This window comes from Sus scrofa, chromosome 7 (genome assembly GCF_054392235.1).
Source record: "Sus scrofa isolate SSC_HxYL_T2T_F1_AM1 chromosome 7, Sscrofa_HxYL_maternal_Yorkshire_Landrace_v2.0, whole genome shotgun sequence".
NCBI lineage: Eukaryota > Metazoa > Chordata > Mammalia > Artiodactyla > Suidae > Sus > Sus scrofa.
In genome coordinates, this window is record NC_139389.1 from 72,844,180 (window position 1) to 72,863,426 (window position 19,247).

The following is a 19,247-nucleotide window of genomic DNA, read 5'->3' on the forward strand; positions in this document are numbered from 1 at the left end:
CATGGCAACACCGGATCCTTAACCCACTGAGTGAGGCAAGGGATCAAACCTACATCCTCATGGATGCTAATCAGATTTGTTTCCTCTAAGCCACGATGGGAACTCCTAATTTTTCTTTTTTTGTCTTTTTTTTTTTTTTTTTTTAAGGGCCAAACCCCCAGCATATGGAGTTTCCCAGGCTAGGGGGTCTAATCAGAGCTGTAGCCGCTGGCCTACGCCAGATCCAAGCTGCGTTTGCAACCTACAACACAGCTGCGCTGTGCCACTACGGGAATTCCCGCAGATGAACATTTGATGAGAATGGGAGTACTGGATCCAAGCCATGTCTGCAACCTATACCACAGCTGACAGCAACGCCAGATCCCCAACCAACTGAGTGAGGCCAGGGATCTAACCTGTGTCCTCGTGGATGCTAGTCAGATTCTTTTTCTCTGAGCTATGACGGGAACTCCTGATGATTTAAAAAAGACAACAACTTGTGCTTTCACTGAAAGAAAAATTTGTACTCAAATTTTTTGTCAGGAGTGTTGCACATACTTTCCATACTATCTGTATTTCTCTTTTCAACATTTACCACACTTCTCATTATTTGTGTGATTTATACTTGAGACAATAGATATGTCTGATTTATACTTTAGACAATGAACACTTCAAGGTCTTACTACTGCTCTATCCTCAGAATTTAACATGCTTCTTGGCATGTTAAACCAAGAAAATGTTAAACAAGTTAACTTCACTTGAACATAAAATTGTAGGGGCCAATCCAAATTCGTAATGATAACTTAATAAAAACTGTACAAATTGACCATTGGTCTTCAGGGATGTAGTGGCTTTGGCTTCTCCTTTCAGAGGATCCTGAAGGTCAAGGATAGGTAAGAGTTGAATTTGCTTAGGCGATTTTCAGTGAGTTTGGGCTTAGCCAAGCCTACTGTATGTGATTTGTAAAGATAAGTAGGCTATTCCTCTTAAGGAGCTTATGGTATGCCTAGCTGATAAATGCTTAATGAATGAATAAATGAATGATTTTTAAAAATCTGTTTAACTGTCAATTAGTACTTATCCTAAAACTCACACATTATCATGTTTTACAATTTTTTTTTTCTTTTTTGTCTTTTTGCTATTTCTTTGGGCCGCTCCTACAGCATATGGAGGTTCCCAGGCTAGGGGTCGAATCGGAGCTGTAGCCACTGGCCTACACCAGAGCCACAGCAACGTGGGATCCAAGCCGCGTCTACAACCTACACCACAGCTCACGGCAACGCTGGATCGTTAACCCACTGAGCAAGGGCAGGAACCGAACCCGCACCCTCATGGTTCCTAGTCGGATTCGTTAACCACTGTGCCACGACGGGAACTCCTGTTTTACAAATTTTTAAAGAAGAGGAGACTTACTTTTAAATGATAATTCTCACAGTTTTGAAAAGTTTGGAAATATATTCCTACCTTTGAGCTATTAAATCTGCTTTAATTATCTTTTTTTACAGTGATTTCTTTTTTTTCCATTATAGTTGATTTACAGTGTTCTGTCAGTTTTCTACTGTACAACAAAGTGACTCAGTTATACGTATATATGTATACATGCTTTTTCTCACATTATCCTCCATCATGTTCCATCACAAGTCTCTAGATACAGTTCCCTGGGCTATACAGCAGGATCTCATTCCTTATCCACTCTAAATGCAATAGTTTGCATCTCTTAACCCCCAGACTCCCAGTCCATCCCAGTCCCTCCTCCTCCCCCTTGGCAGTCACAAGTCTGTTCTCCAAGTCCATGCGTTTCTTTTCTATGGAAAGGTTCATTTGTGCCGTATAAAGGCTCTATCATAGTTACATTCTGGTGCAGTTCATCTTCCTAGCTGATGCCTTCTTGCTGTGCCCTCACAGAGTGGAAGGAGCTTAGGTAACTCTGTTAGGAGTCTCTTTTATAAGAGCATTAATCCCATTCATAAAGACTCCACCCTCATGGCCTAAGCAGCTCCTAATATACCAGCATCTTCAGTGGTTAGGATTTCAACATATGAATATATGGAGAGAACACAAACATTCTGACTATACCGTTGTTTTATTTATTTAGCTAATGTTATGAATAACATTGCAATGTATTAAAAAATATATACATGAAAACAAAAAAAGTCTGTTAATTTCATTATTGTAACCCTAGCACCTGGCACAGTGCCTGGGCCCTTGGTGGCTATTTAATATCTATTGAATAAATGAATGAAATCTTAATCTTTGCTACTATTTTTCTTCATTTTAGGAACTTATAATCAAAACCGTATTAAGCTCAGCAAGAGATGAGCCCTCTGGTCCTGCACGGTAGGTCTGATATTCTTTAGACCTGATACAAATATTCTGTATTTGTGATCTTATTTTCGAAGTTGATTGAATTATTTTGCAGTCCAGATTGTTTCCAATACACAATAGCTATTCTGAAACACAAATTTAAATTATTTGGATGATTAAGTACTTTTTTCATTATCTAAGTATGAACCTTACTCCAGTTTAAAATAAAATTCTAGTCACCTTATTTAGTATCTTCACCCCCTGTATCTAAAATGATTTCTTTTAGTTTTATTTAAGTACATTTTGCTTTCCCCTCAGATTTATCACTGTCTCTTACACAGTATCTTGAAGTGTATGATGGAGTAGTTACTCACTAAATGTTAAATTGAATTAAAATAAGATACTTTTATGGTAAGAAGATAGTATATGTTAATATTAATAAATGTTTGATTAGACTATTTTAAAAAATAGAATGTAGGCAATAAAATTTTAGACTGTTTTTCTTTTTAAATGTCTTAAGAAGTGAGCACTGTGGCATTTTCAGTTTTACTAAGCCTTTTCAAAAAGATTGGTTTAAATCAGCAGGTTGCCTATACCTAACCTGTAGTGTAAAAGAATCTGGGAGTTCTGTTGTAGCTCAGTGGGCTAAGGACCCGATGTTGTCTCTGTGAGGATGTGGGTTTGATCCTTGGCCTTGTTCAGTGAGTTTAGGATCCTGCATTGCTGTAAGCCATTCAGATCCAGTGTGGCCGTGGCGTAAGTGTACAGCTGTAGCTCCAGTTTGACCCTTAGACCAGCAACTTACATATGCTACAAGTGCAGCCGTAAAAAGTAAAAGAGTCTGAAAAAGAATACATACACACACACACAAACATATGACTGACTCACTTTATTTGTACACCTAAAACTAACACAGCATTGTAAATCAACTATACTTCAAAACAAAACAAAGCAGTTACCAATAACATACCATGCTCCTCCTGTCCCCAGAATATCATTAATTTATATATTTCTTGAAGCTAATTCTAATAGCATGTCATTAGCCTTAACAGTAGTCTTATCTTACTGCTTCTCTGACCTGCATCTCTGCAAAGCTTTTTTTTTTCCGATAATAATTTACGTATTTTTTGATCCAAGGTTCATAAAGGTACAGATAATGATTTTGACCATTTTGATTCTAATTCTAACTTAAACCTCCTCTTTTTCCAGCAACTAAAAATAATGTAAAATAAGCAGTTTTCTTAAATGAGACACAGGTCCTGCTCTTTAATTCAGTTGTGTATTTCTTGTCTTTTTAGGGCTGCACCTGAGGCATATGGAAGTTCCCAGGCCAGGAGTCGAATCGGAGCTGCAGCTGTCAGCCTATGCCACAGCCACAGGAATGCCAAATCTGAGTTGCATCTGCAACCTATGCCTTAACCTTGTGGCAACACTGGATCCCTTAACCCACTGAGTGAGGTCAGGGATCAAACCCTGGTTACTGGTCGGGTTCGTTACCACTAAGACATGACAATAACGCCTATTTGAGTAAATTCTTAATTATGTTTTGGTACTGGTCAACCACTCTGGAAAATGACATTGTCTTTTCTGTTATCCCATATTTTCATTTCTGTTAGCTCTAGCCCCAAATTCGATGATTTTCAATGTTATTTCTCTAGCATTCTCTATGTTAATGATATTCTTTTAAATTTACAAAGATACTGTTTCATTTAGCTTTCAACACCAGTTCTAAGAAATTATTGGAATCACCATTATTCTTCCAATTTTGCTAGCAAGAAACCCATGGCCTAGAAAGCTATCACTTACTATGCCTTTTGTATGTGCCAACCACTGCTCTAAACGCTCAACTGTCAGAGATAGGTACAATTTTTATCCTCCTTTTTATAGATGGGAGCCCAGAGATTTTCACTAATCTGTCCTATCAACCCAGAGCCATGATTAAACCCCTGGCAGTTTTATTCTTCAGAGTCATATTAGATGCATAAGTAATAAATAGCAGAAACAGATTTGAACCTAGAGCTTCAGATTCTAGATCTGCTGCCATTTTTTTTTTTTTAAACTTCATTTCCTCTCAAGTGAAAGGATGTTGAAGCCTAAAACATAATTGTCCAAAGTGGACTTGGGAATCATTAACATGATAGCTTGTATTGACTAGTATAGGAAAATCCCAGAAGTTGAACATAAGTATTTTCTAGACTTGTTTTCTCTACTTTTCAGGAATGGAAGGCCTTAGAAACTTATAACCCAAAATCTGACCAGGAGCAGAGAATTGAGCCATACTGCAAATAATCTAGATTATTTTGACATATTGAAGAATGTAGAAAACTACACACCCACCCACACACACACACACACACAAACTGATCCTAACTTTCTTAAAAAAAAGTAAAACCTGGGTGTTTGTATTCCCAGTCTGTGCCTTTATTTAGCTGCATGTGTACAGAACTTTTAGAGTTTATTGTTATTTTAGGATTACACCTCCTTGCACTACTAAGCCTGACAGTTATTTAGATCTATGAATATTATGTAAGATTTATGAGTGAACAAGAGTAGAGATGAAAGAAAGCAGTAGACCTCACTTAGAAGACTTTCTGTAGTTTTGATTGTAAATTAGTAGCATTAATACTGATAGATTGAAAAAGAGACTTAATTTTTGATCCATCGTGTTGGGGAAAAAGAATATTTCTGCATTAAATTGTTCTGAAATTTAGCATCCTGCTGAGTTTGATTTAAAAATATCAGTGTCAGGACATGCAAGATATATCAGAAAACTGGAAGGAATTGACTCTTATATACTCAAAAACATATGCTTCAGAATTCCCATGGTGGCTCAGTGGTAACAAACCTAACTAGTATCCATGAGGATGTGGGTTTGATCTCTGTCTCACTCAGTGGGCTAAGGATCTGGCATTGCTGCAAGCTGCGGTGTAGGTCACAGACACGGCTCCAGTCTGGTGTTGCTGTGGCTATGGTGTAGGCTGGCAGCTGCAGCTCCAGTTCGACCCCTAGCCCGGGGACTTCCATATGCTGTGGTTGCAGGCCTAAAGAGACAAAACAAAACAAAACATATACTTCATCAAAAGCTTCTACATGAACACAGTAATAGACTTTTTACTGATTCTGGTTATCAGATTACTTTCTTCAAACTGAAACTTAGTTGAAGTAGGGAACTGGCTTCACAAGACATTATGGAACAGAACAAAAATTCTGCAAGTTCTGTTTCTGTTGGAATTCCTTTGTAGCATATATACATTTGTTTTAAGAAGGATTTATAGCTAGCTATGTTAAATCTAAGAGATAAGAAAATAATATTGCTGCTATCAGTCAATAAAATTACACTCTTTTTTGAAAACAGGTTGCATATTTGTTCGAGAAGCTTTATGACAGTATCTTTTTTTTTTTGGTCTTTTTGTCTTTTCTAGGGCAGCACCCATGGCATACAGAGGTTCCCACACTAGGGGTCTAATTGGAGCTGTAGCTGCTGGCCACTACAGGCACTCCAATGTCAATTTATTAATATGGGTTTGCTAGAGATCCTTAATGTTATCTCTACCTGTGATCTTGGTAGTAAATTATAATTGAAAATAAGTCTTAGAGTTTGGGGGATGTGCTTTTCTTCCTATTTATCTTCTTAGGTAACAAATTGATTAATTCACTTACCCAGTGCATGTACATTCTAGGTTGGTTGGTTGTGGATGTTTTGGTTGTGGCGGTGGTTTTATTTCATTTAAAGTCTCATCCACTTTTATTTATTTCATTACCAGTTGCCTTTTTTTCTTTTTTTTTTTTAAACAGATGTGTAGCACTTTGCAGTTTAGGTATTTGGATTTGTGAAGAACTGGTCCATGAGTCTCATCATCCTCAAATTAAAGAAGCTCTGAATGTAATTTGTGTTTCCTTAAAGGTAAAATAAAACAACAAAACCTCTTTAGTGGACTATATTGAGATAGTATAGAATGCGTGATTATTTTTTTCCAAATGTTATTTATTTCTTTTTTTTTTAAACAATTTATTAATCACTCGCAATGTTCTAGGCATTTTTTTTTTTTTTTTGTCTTTTTGTCTTTTTGCCTTTTCTAGGGCAGCTTCCCATGGCATATGGAGGTTCCCCACCTACACCACAGCTCACGGCAACGCCGGATCCTTAACCCACTGAGCAAGGCCAGGGATCGAACCCGCAACCTCATGGTTCCTAGTCGGATTTGCCAACCACTGTGCCACGACGGGAACTCCCCAAATGTTATTTATTTCTTATGCCCTTTTATAATACAAGATTTAACAGATGTTTTCATTAATTTATTACTACATTATTTCTTTGATTCTGACTTTCCTTAAGAGTTGTTCTACTCTTGAATTTAGAATATCTTTGTGATGGAGTTCCCGTCGTGGCTCATTGGTTAACGAATCTGACTAGGAACCATGAGGGTGCGGCTTCGGTCCCTGCCCTTGCTCAGTGGGTTAAGGATCTGGCGTTGCCGTGAGCTGTGGTATAGGTTGCAGACACGGCTCGGATCCCACGTTGCTGTGGCTCTGGCGTAGGCCGGCGGCTACAGCTCCGATTCAACCCCTTGCCTGGGAGCCACCATATGCCGAGGGAAGCGGCCCTAGAAAAGGCAAAAAGACAAAAAAAAAAAAAAAAAAAAATCTTTGTGATGACGTATTTTATCTCATGTATGTATTTTAACTCTGTATGTATTTGGCTTTGTTCCTAAGATACATATAGGAAACCAGTTATTAAACAACATATTGTGGTGTTATTTATCTTAATTAGTATTTTTTTAACTTACTCTTCGATTTTGATTACTTCCTGCATTCTTGAGTTAGTCAATTTTTTCCCTTTATCATTCAAGTTAAATGTCTTCTTTGTGACCAGAATAAGATTTGGTCAAAAAAATAATTATTACATAGAGAGTCTGAATGAATTGTTGAATATTTTTTACATTGTCATGCAAAAAGATGCTTGATATCATTTTTATCTTAAGAATTGTAATAGAATATCTGAATGGAATTCTTAACATACAAAGTACAAATATTATATGTTTGACAGATATTTCTGAGTATATACTGTGTTTGAGGTGCTTTGCTAGGCAGAGTGAGGGATACCAAAATGAAAAAAATTTACAAAATAGATTCAAGATATCAAAAATATGATCACTGAAAAAAGATTAAAAGTAATAAGATACAAAAGGCTGAGAGAACCAAATAAGTGATGCATATAAACTGCTGATTGAGTTTAAAGGAAGCAGAGATCACTGACTTAAGTATCAGAGAAGACTTTGGAAGAAGGAGATAATGTGGTTAGGGCTAGAAGAGTGAGTGAGATTTGGTCATAGAGATATAAGCATAAAAAGTTTGACTTTATACCATTGGGAAGCCATCTAAGATTTTTTTTTTTTTTTTTTTTTTTGTCTTTTTGCTATTTCTTTGGGGCCGCTCCCACCGCATATGGAGGTTCCCAGGCTAGGGGTCGAATCGGAACTGTAGCCACCGGCCTACGCCAGAGCCACAGCAACGCGGGATCCGAGCCACGTCAGCGACCTACACCACAGCTCACGGCAACTCCGGATCGTTAACCCACTGAGCAAGGGTAGGGACCGAACCCGCACCCTCATGGTTCCAAGTCGGATTCATTAACCACTGCGCCACAACGGGAACTCCAGATTTTTAAGTATAGAGGATGTTAGCATTAAAACAGTTCTTCAGAAGATAATTTGGAAATATCATGTACAGTATATTGGAATAGGGGAAATATTGAAAATAAGTTTAGCGGTTTAGAGCCTGTTTCAGAAATCCAGGTAAGAGAAAATAGAACAAAATTTTAATGAGGCCAGTCAAACACTACAAAGAAAAAATAAAGTTAATTATATTTTGGGGATGTATTATGATTTTTTTATTTTGCAGATATGTATTTATCTTCCTAATAATATTTTAATAAAAACATTATAGAATGACAAAAAGAAACATGTATAAAATTTAAAATTTTTCAGCAGCTAATATATTGATGAATAATATCAGGAAGATATTTTTAATAACAGTGCTTTTTTGTTTTATTTTTTATTGTTATTATTGCAGTTTACTAATAAAACCGTAGCCCATGTAGCTTGTAACATGCTTCACATGCTGGTTCATTATGTACCCAGACTTCAGATTTACCAGCCTGATTCTCCCTTGAAAATTATTCAAGTAAGTTATTTCTCATTTATTTCTTATGACTTGTTAAAAAGCCTTAGATTCAGATACTTTGAAATATGAAATTACTTAATAGTTTTCTTATTTTGGATAGCTAAATAGTGGCAACTCAGGGTGCTTTTTTGATATCAAAGTTCATGCCAGTCTGATAATATTTTATGTTAGGAGATTATGTTCTTGATTTTAAATGCTACATGCAAGTTTATCATTGCCATTGTCTTTATAATGTATATTCAGCTTCATTCCCTCTCTTAGGTAAGAAAACATACCATCCCTCCAGTTACTAAAAGCAGGACATTATTTTGATTCATTCCTTTCCTTTTTGACCAGTCATTTATGATGTGATTTATTTTATTTTATTTATTTATTATTTTTACTTTAATTCTGTGTGTTCTGTGCTTCCTACGACACCGGATATTTTTCAGCCCTTAATTTTTTCTTTCTTGAGATGCTGTAATAGTCTTCTAAACTGGTCTCCTGGCTTCTGAGGTCTTTCCTCTCCAAGTCACCATTCACATTCACAATGACTCAGGTCATTTACCTGGAGAAATAACAAAATTTCTTAGTGGTTTTCCTTTGCCAATAAAGTAGGAACCAAACTCTTCAGCTGCAAATTTGAGGCCTCCAGATGAGGACTCAACCATCTTTTCAGAATCCTGTACAGATTCCTTTGAAATACCCTTTAGTCCAGTCACCTGAGTGAGTTGTTATCTCCTAAACATACCCCTCACTCTCTTTTTCCTACCTAAAATTCTCTATTTCTCTCCATCCCCCTCATCCTTCAGTGATTGGTTTAAATACCATCTCCTCAAAAAATGAGAATCCTTACCTGTTTTCTACAACCAGAATTTATTTTTCTTATCTTCATATTCTTAAAACATTTTTAGGAAAGATAGTAATTGATATTTATTAAGTACCTACTATATATCAGTCATGAAAGTAGTTGCCTTTTCATATGTTACCTTATTTAATTCTTTTTTTATTTTTATTTTTTATGTTTTTAGGGCTGCACCCATGGCTTATGGAAGTTCCCAGGCTAGGGGTCAAATCAGAGTTGTAGCTGCCAGCCTATACCACAGTCACAGCAACGTGGGATCAGAGCCACGTCTGCGACCTACACTGCAACTCATGGCAACTCCAGATCCCTAACCCACTGAGCAGGGCCAGAGATTGAATCCACCGTCTCATTGATAGTAGTAGGGTTTGTTACCTCTTTATTTAATTCTTAAAAAAATCATTTGAGGGAGTTCCCATCTTGGCGGAGCAGAAACAAATCCAGCTAGGAACCCTGAGGTTGAGGTTCAATCCCTGTCCTCGCTCAGTGGGTTAAGGATTCGGCCGGCCCATGAGCTGTGGTGTAGGTCACAGATGCAGCTTGGATCTGGCGTTGCTGTGGCTGTGGCGTAGGCCGGCAGCTACAGCTCCAATTTGACCCCTAGCCTGGGAACCTCCATGTGCCGTGGGTGCCGCCCTTAAAAAGCAAAAAAAAAGAAATAATAATAATAATAATTTGAGATGGACAGTTAGCCCTTTTCTCCTCCCCTCCCTTTATTTAAGATGAGAGAACTAAGGGTATAGTAACTATATAAAGTCACAAACTAACAGGGTCTATAAGCAGAATTCAAAGCCAAATCTGTAAGATTTCAAGTCCAAGCTTTTCCCACTCAACCAATGTTGCTAGTATCTATTATAGCATTCAATATATTTGTGTACAAATTCTAAGCTTCCTTAAGAAAATGGCATTTTTTAATTTTTTATACCAAGGATGGCTTTTATGTAGAATCTGTTCAGCAAATGTCTATCGAGTTGAATATAGTATTATGGTTAAGATGTTGGGTTTGAAGGTTAGATATACCTGGCTTAACTAACCCCTGACTTTTACTAATCTTGTAACTATGAACAAGTTATTTCATCCTCTGAACTCTGACTTTCTTTACTCACTAGTAGAATCTAGGGATAAAAATGTCTCCCTCACAGAGTTGCTCAGAAGACTAAAGGAGAAAGTGCATGTAAAGCACTTTTTGCCATAAAAGTGATGGGACATAAATTGCAATAAATGTTGGCTGCAGCTACTGTTATTATCATTGCAGGACATGATAACTGGATGTAAATAGAATTTTCATATATACACTGTTAATTAAAACATTCAATATTTTAAAACTTGAAGGTTTTACTCTGTAAGATTATTCTGTTGAAAGTTATGATATTCTTTAAGCAGATTTTTTTATTGTTTATTTGAAAGTCTGTAAATCCTTTCCCTTATTTTCTTTACCAGTTTATGTATTATTAATACCTAACTAAGTAATTTTTAAGTGTGTAGAGTTTTTACAGATTATCTCGCTACACATTATAGTGGCCAATGGCTATAGATAGTTATACTTTACCTCTAATTGGGTGAAGAAATGAAATTCTATAATATTAGAGCATTTCACTAATGGTTACCTGCTTGCATAGTTAGGAATAGAAGCCTAGCTCTATGAACAAAATTAAGTATTAATCTAATGTACTAGATTCTACTAGTGAGTAAAGCCTTTTACAGTATAAATTATATTTAGAGAAATTTTTCTGCATGGAGCAATCATTTATTAAAACATTAATAGCGTACAAAAATATACAGTAAATTTACTTCTATATATTTTTAACATGCACATAAAAAAAATTGAGATCAAGAGATTTCCAAGGTAAATGGCAGCACTCTATGAATATTTTGCTTTCTTTTAATAAGGTCTCTTATTTAATATTTTGTTATCAATTTTCCTTATATACTGTTAGTGTATAATATATGTTAATTTAAAAAGCCACATTATAAAATCTCTTTTAAAAAGAGGAGTATATTTGAAATACCTAGGAAGATAAGAGTAAATTTCATTATTTTTGTCCCAACTTTATTGGGGAATAATTGATAAATGTAATTATTTTGTATTTAAAGTGTACAGCATAATGATTTGGTAATCATGGAAGGATTACCAAGATCACAATAATTAACGTATCTATTATCTCACATTGTTAACTTTTTTTTTTTTTGGTGAGAATGCTTAAGGTCTACTCTTAGCAACTTTCAGATATTCAATACTCTATGTTTAACTATAGCCACTATACCATACAGCAAATCCTCAGAACTTCTATTCCTAGAACTGAAAGTTTGTGTGCTTTGACTTACATCTCCCCAGTTCCCTAGGCTGCAGCCCCTGGTAACCACTATTCTATTGTTGCTGTAAAATCAGCTTTTTAAAGATTTCACGTATTAATGATACCATGCAATATTTGTGTTTGTCTGGCTTATTTCACTTAGCATAATGCCCTCCAGATTCTTCCATGGTGTCACAAATGGCAGGATTTTCTTCTTTTTTATGGCTGAATAGTATTCCATTGTGTATATATGTACACCACATTTTCTTTATCTATTCATCTGTCAAAAGATGTGTGTTGTTTCCATGCCTTGGCTATTGTAAATAATACTGCAGTGAACATGGGTCTTTGATATACTGATTTCATTTCCTTCAGATACATACCCAGGAGTAGGATTGCTAGATCATATGGTAGTTTTATTCTTAATTTTTTGAGGAACCTTCACACTATTTTCCATAATGGCTGTAGAAGTTTACGTTCCAACCAATAGTGTAAAAGGGTTCTCTTTTCTCTACATCTTCACCAACATCTCTTACCTCTGGTCTTTTTAAAAATAGCCATCCTGGAGTTCCCGTCGTGGCGCAGTGGTTAACGAATCCGACTAGGAACCATGAGGTTGTGGGTTTGATCCCTGGCCTTGCTCAGTGGGTTAACGATCCGGCGTTGCCATGAGCGTGGTGTAGGTCACAGATGCGGCTCAGATGCCACGTTGCTGTGGCTCTGGTGTAGGCTGGCAGCTACAGCTCCGTTTGGACCCCTAGCTGGGAACCTCCATATGCCACGGGAGCGGCCCAAGAAATAGCAAAAAAAGACAAAAAAAAAAAAAAAATAGCCATCCTAACAAATGTGAGGTAATAATCCATTGTGGTTTTGATTTGCATTTTCCTGATGATTGCTGATGTTAAGCACCTTTTCATGTACCTGTTGGTTGTTTGTGTGTCTATTCAGATCCTTTGCCCATTTATAAATTTAGTTACTTTTGCTGTTGGGTGTATGAGTTCCTTATTTATTTCGGATATTAACTTAACAGAAATATGGTTTGCAAATATTTTTTCACATTCTGTAAGTTGTCTTTTCACTTTATTTTTTTTTTTATTTTTTGCTTTGCAGAAGCTTTAGTTTATATAGTCCCACTTGTTTATTGTTTATTTTATTGCTTGTGCTTTGGGTTATGATATCCAAAAAATCATAATCAAGATCCATGTCAAGGAACCTTTTTCCTGTGTTTTCTTCTAGGAGTTTCAGGTCTTTTGGTCTTTTTTCTATTTCAGGTTAATTTCTGTGAGTGATAAAAGATACCGGTCCAGGTTCATTCTTTTGCATGTGGATATCCAGTTTTCTCACCACTGTTTATAGCTAATCTTTCTCCTTGTGTGTTCTTGACACCCTTGTCAAAGATTAGTTGACTTGGAGTTCCTTTTGTGGCTCAGCGAGTTAAGAACTCAACAGTGTCTGTGAGGATGTGGTTTCGATCCCTAGCCTCACTCAGTGAGTTAAGGATCTGGTGTTGCTGCAAATTGTGGCATAAGGTCAGGTCACAGTTGCAGCTTGGATCCCATGTTGCTGAGGCCATGGTGTAGGCTTTCAGTGGAAGCTCCAATTCAAGCCCTAGCCTGAGAACTTCCATATGTCACAGGTGCCACCATAGAAAGAAAATGATTCGTTGACTTTATGTGTGTGAGTTTATGTCAAGGCTCTCTATTCTGATGCACTGGTCTTTGTGCCTGTTTTTATGTCAGTACCTTACTGTCAGTACCACATTTTGATTACTATAGCTTTATAATAAAGCTTTAAATCAAGAAGTGTGATGCCTCTAGCTCTATTCTTCTTTCTCAAGATTACTTTTGCTCTTTGGGGTTTTTTGTGGCTCCATACAATTTCAGGATAGATTTTTCTATTCCTGAGAAAATTGCCACTGGAATTTTGATAAGGATTGCGTTAAATCTATAGATCCCTGTGGGTAGTTTGAACAATGTTAATTCTTCCAATCTATCACGTTGAATATCTTTCTATTTATTTGCATCTTCTTCAGTTTCATTCATCAGCGTTTTCTAGTTTTCAGTGTATAGGCCTTTTGCCAGCTTTGTTAAATTTATACTTAAGTATTTTATTGCTTTTGATGCTATTGTAGATGGGATAGATTTCATAATTTCTCTTTATGATAGTTTATTATTGGTATATAGAAATGCAACTGATTTTTGTATGTTGATTTTGTTTTCTGCAACTTTACTGAGTTCGTTTATGATTTCTAACAGGTTTTTTTTTTTTTTTTTTTTAGTGGAATGTTCAGGGTTTCCTGTATACAAGATCATTTCATCTGCAAACAGAAATAATTTTACTTCTTCCTTTGAGATTTGAATACCTTTTATTTCTTTTTCTTGCCTATTTGCTGTGGTAGGACTTCCTGTACTGTGTTGGATAGAAATGTCAATTTTGACCACCATTGTCATGTTCCTGACTTTAGAGGAAAGGGTATTAACATTTCATCATTCGGTATGATGTTAGCTTTGGGCTTGTCATATATGGCATTTATTATGTTGAGGTACATTCCTTCTGTGCATAATTTGTTCAGCAAGGTAAATTTCTTGAGGGATAAATTGCCAGTGGTTCTTAAAATCTTTTTGCTTATCTGTATCTTCTAATTTTTCTATCAGAACATATATTATTTGTGTGTTTATACATATTGATGAAATGAATTTGTAAGAACTCAATTTATAGTTAACAGAGGCTATATAATTTTGATGTTATACATTAGGATTGTAAATGAAGGATAGTTCATTGTACTTGAAAAGCTGACCTATTAAATATTACTTTGAAATAACAGTGTTAATGTATTTTGGATAAATTTTCAGCAGTGGATTTCATATCACTTTAGCATTAATATTTAAGTTTTAGGATACACCAGTAGTTTGACATATTTTGAGCTTTTTCTTTTTTAATTTCCTACAGATTCTAATAGCCACTATTACCCATCTTTTGCCAAGTACAGAAGCTTCATCTTATGAAATGGACAAGAGGGTAATTTAATTTTTTTTGATACTTACTATATCATTATCTAGTAAAATACTTATATTTTAAAATTGTGAAAGTATATATATTTACATGGTAAACATTAATTAATCTTGTGTTTAAAATTGATTATAATGTGAAATATGTCTTTCCATTATTATTTGTAACTAAATTATATTTTAGTTCATATTTCAAATTAGTCATGGTCATAGACAGTCTTTGAATCTTAGGGTTGTAAGGAACCTGAGAGGACATTCTGTCCATTTTTAATTTTTTCATTTGCTATGGTCATGTTTATGCCTGAATATTAATTTTGAGGAATTCCTCCACTCTCAAGGCAGCCATGCATCTTTATATAGCTGTTACCTGAGGAAAGTAATTTCCATTAAGGAGAATACATATAGTATATAGAGATAGGGCACTTTGGAGAAGACATACCCTTTAGCCATCAAAAAATTCTACAAGTTTGCATTTACCTTAGTAAATGTATTCTAAGATTCCTTTAGTTACTTCAAATATTGTATTTATCAGTCCCAAATTTCTATTTGGTTTCTTTTTACAGTTTCCATATCTTTCCTGAAATTCTGCATTTTTTCAGTTTTATCCATAGATAGATTTTTTAACGTATTTATTAAAACGTATTTATTAAAACTACTTTAAAGTCCTGGGAGTTCCCGTCGTGGCACAGTGGTTAACAAATCCGACTAGGAACCATGAGGTTGCGGGTTCGGTCCCTGGCCTTGCTCAGTGGGTTAAGGATCTGGAGTTGCCGTGAGCTCTCTTGTAAGTCGCAAATGTGGCTCGGATGCCACGTTGCTGTGGCTCTGGCATAGGCTGGTGACTACAGCTCTGATTCGACCCCTAGCCTGGGAACCTCCATTTGCCGTGAGTGCAGCCCCAGAAAGGCAAAAAAAAAAAAAAAAAAAGGAATTCCAAATCCAGTTTGTGAACATATCCAGATAACTAATTAGCCACTCTTTTCAGATCATCTTTGTCTTCAAGAGGCTTAGCTATTCTCATGAAAAAGCTCCACTACCAGGTTTTTGTTCCCTGCCCACTTAATTCACTAAACATTTGTTGATCACTAAATATATGTGTGATATTCTGCTTGAATCTAGTTAAATAGATATAAATAAGATAACCCCTTCCCTCATGGATTTTAAAGATTAGAGAGGCAGCTGAAGCAATCCAGCATACCTAGCGCTTACTATAAAAAATGGAAAAATGGGAGTTCCAGTCATAGCTCAACAAGTTAACAAACTCAGCTAGTATCCATGAGAATCCAGTTTGATCCCTAGCCTCACTCAAGTGAGTTAAGAATATGGCCTTGTCTTGAGCTGTGGTGGAGGTCGCATACGTGGCTCAGATTCTACATGGCTGTGGCTGTGGCCGTGGCCAGCAGCTGTAGCTCCGAATCGACCCCTAGCCTGGGAACCTCCATAAGCCTTGAGTCTGGCCCTTAAAAGACAAAAAAATAAAAATTAAAAAAAAATAAAATTGAGTCATGGAGGTATAAAATGGCATGGTGTGTTATGGAATGACAGTAGGCAATTCTGTGTTATAAGATGTGAAGTGCATGGTTCAGAGTTGGGAAATTAGGCATTAGACACTGGACAGTGTCAGGATTTGAAGAGCCTTGGATGCTATGCTAAGAACCTTGGACTTTTGTGGAAGTCCTTTTTTTGAAAGTGGCTTTTTTAGAAAGATTTCAATACATAGTGAAATATAAGAGGTGTGAAAGATCACTTAAGAACATGTGAAAGTTGACTAAAAAGAATAATGTAAAAGATTGTAATTGTTACTTACAATCATCACTATAAGAATTGGTGGATGATGTTCTGAACAAAGGCTAAAGGAATAAAGAGTAAATATTGACAAAGTGGAATCCACCACTAGTGTCAGGAATGAAAAAAAAAAAAAAAACGAGCAGGGTAGTTGAAGAAAGATGAATTTCAGTTTTCATTGTGTTGCAGGTAAGGAGTGATGCCCAGGCAGAGACCACTAGCAAAGCAACTATATACCTAAAGTAGTAAATTTGAGGTTGGAAACAAAATTATTGGTATTGTCAACACACGAGTTGTATTAAACTGTGAGACTATATCACTTAAGGAGAAGTTGTACAGTAAGAAGTATTAGCAAAGTTTAACACCTTGAAGAATAATAGTTAATGAGCAGGTAGAGAGGGGAGTGAGTCATCAAGATAGTGACATAGGAGGCTTCTGAAGTTTCCTCCTCCCTTGAACCTGTGAAGAAAGAGCTACTCAGAAAGCAGTTCCCTCTGAGAGAAATCCGGAAACTAGTCAGGTTACTCCTACACATCAACTGACTGAGAAATACCCACATTAAAAATAGGTAGGAGATGGGAGTTCCCGTCATGACGCAGTGGTTAATGAATCTGACTAGGAACCATGAGGTTGCGTGTTCGGTCCCTGGCCTGGCTTAGTGGGTTAAGGATCCTGCGTTGCCCTGAGCTGTGGTGTATGTTGCAGACTCGGCTCGGATCCCAAGTTGCTGTGCTCTGGCATAGGCCGGTGGCTACAGCTCCGATTCGACCCCTAGCCTGGGAACCTCCATATGCTGCGGGAAGTGGCCCTAGAAAAGGCAAAAAGACAAAAAAAAAAAAAAAAAAAAAAAGGTAGGAAAGGCCAAGACACACTCTTGCCATAATCCCCACTCTTAGCATAGCTCCATACAATCAGGGATGAACCACCAACCCCCACCTTCTTTCTGAGAAGAGAGGGGTGTAGACTATACATCTAGCACCCTACCTTCTAGGCCTGCCATCGAAAGCACATGTCCCCACATCACTTGGTTCTGAACACCTCCCACAGAACTATGTGAAACAAAGAAGCAGTTGTTAATAAGCACATTGCTGTTTGTATTCTGTTTTAGAGATTCCCCATGTTAGTTTTATTTATTTATTTTTGTCTATGGTTTATCCATCGTTTGTTTATTTTTGTACAAATGAACAGGTACATCTGTATTTTTTCTCCTTGTTTGTTACACAAAAGGTATAATATTCTAGATATTTATTGGTACTTTAGATTTTTCACCTGATAGTGTATCCTAAAATTCACAGTACCTCAATTCATGAAGGTCTTCCATGTTCTTTTTTGCAGCTGTATAGTGTTGCACTCCATTGTGTGATGTACCATAGTTTATTCAAGTCATTTTCTATGTATAGACATATAGATTATTTTCAGAATTTTGCAATTATGAACAGTGCTGTAATGACTAACTTTGTGCCTATATATTTTTACATTGTTCAAGTGTGAATATAGGGTGTATTTCTACAAGTGGAATTGCTGGGTCAAAAGGTAGACAGATGAATAATTTTGTTAAATGTCAGCATTCCCATACTACGAGAGTTATCTGTTTCCCCAGAGCCTAACCACAGAGTATGTCGTATGTTTAAATTTTTGCCAGTTTGATAGGGGAACATTGGCATCTCAGTGTAATTTTTACTTACCTTTCTCTTTTTATAAATGTAGTTGAATATCTTCTCATATTTATTAATGGCTACATTTTTATTTATTTATTTATTTATTTTTACAGTTGTACCTGCAGCATATGGAAGTTCCCAGGCTAGGTTGTCAGATCCAAGGTGCAGCTTAGGCCTATTTGACAGCCATAGCAACACCAGATCTGAGCCTCATCTGCAACCTATACCACAACTTGGGACACAACCAGATCCTTAACCCACCAAGCGAGGCCAGGGATCGAACCCACATCTTCACAGAGGCTATGTCAGGTACTTAACCTATTAAGCCACAATGGGAGCTCATTAATAGCTAAATTAATTCACTTTATTTTGGTGAATATCCATTCATATCTTTTTACATTCTCTCTCTGATTTTGGTATTTTTCCCTCAGATGTTTACATGTTAGAGAATTTTTATGTAGTCAATTTATTGATCATTCATTGTGTTTAGATTTGAGTCGTAGGTAGAAAATGACTCATTTAGATTTGAGTCCTAGGTAGAAATCATGAAAAGACACCTTTTCATGTTTTCTTCTAGTACTTACATGGCTTCATTTTTTTTACATTTTTATCCCTCATCCGTTTGGAGTTTATTTTCTATGTTTTGAGACAGGGATCTAATTTTTGTTGTTTTTCCAAATGGATAACCAGATTTCTGAGTTTTCTTTATTTAAAAGTTCATCTTTGCCTCTTAGTGAATGATCAAATTCCATAATTACTTGGATCTGCTTCTTGAGTTTTTTTACTAGCAGTTTTCAGACTTGGTGACAAGATTCCTTTAATGTTGTTAAACATTTTTTTTTAATAGTTATTTCCCCAATGCAATTTTTTTCCCTACTATTCAGCATGGCCATCCAGTTACACATAACATGTACACATTCTATTTTCGCACGTTATCATGCTCCATCATAAGTGACTAGTGTTAAACATTTTTGAAGATCTCAAGTAACTTTTGTTAATGTGGACTTTAAGACTTTTTATAAGACATATTTTTTTATCTGACCTCTGTCATTTTACTTTATGATAATTATGCATATTGTATTTTCTGTGTTTGTATGACTTTTTTTTTTTTTTTGTCTTTTTGCCATTTCTAGGGCCACTTCCCACAGGCATATGGAGGTTCCCAGGCTAGGGGTCTAATCGGAGCTGAAACCAC

General features: G+C 36.2%; 1 protein-coding gene across 14 annotated transcripts in view; it reads left to right on the forward strand.

Annotated features, from left to right (window-relative positions):
• The window catches only part of RALGAPA1 (Ral GTPase activating protein catalytic subunit alpha 1), a 231,376-nt gene that overhangs the window by 123,737 nt on the left and 88,392 nt on the right, over nt 1-19,247 (forward strand). For all 14 annotated transcript variants that reach the window (XR_014808956.1, XM_021099154.2, XM_021099150.2 and 11 more), the window contains 4 exons: nt 2,258-2,316; nt 6,079-6,187; nt 8,356-8,466; nt 14,551-14,619. Coding sequence is in view for 13 of the 14 variants with exons in the window: in XM_021099154.2 (XP_020954813.1) it covers nt 2,258-2,316; nt 6,079-6,187; nt 8,356-8,466; nt 14,551-14,619 (348 nt within the window). In the remaining variant the exon portion in view is untranslated. The remainder of the gene's footprint in view (nt 1-2,257; nt 2,317-6,078; nt 6,188-8,355; nt 8,467-14,550; nt 14,620-19,247) is intronic.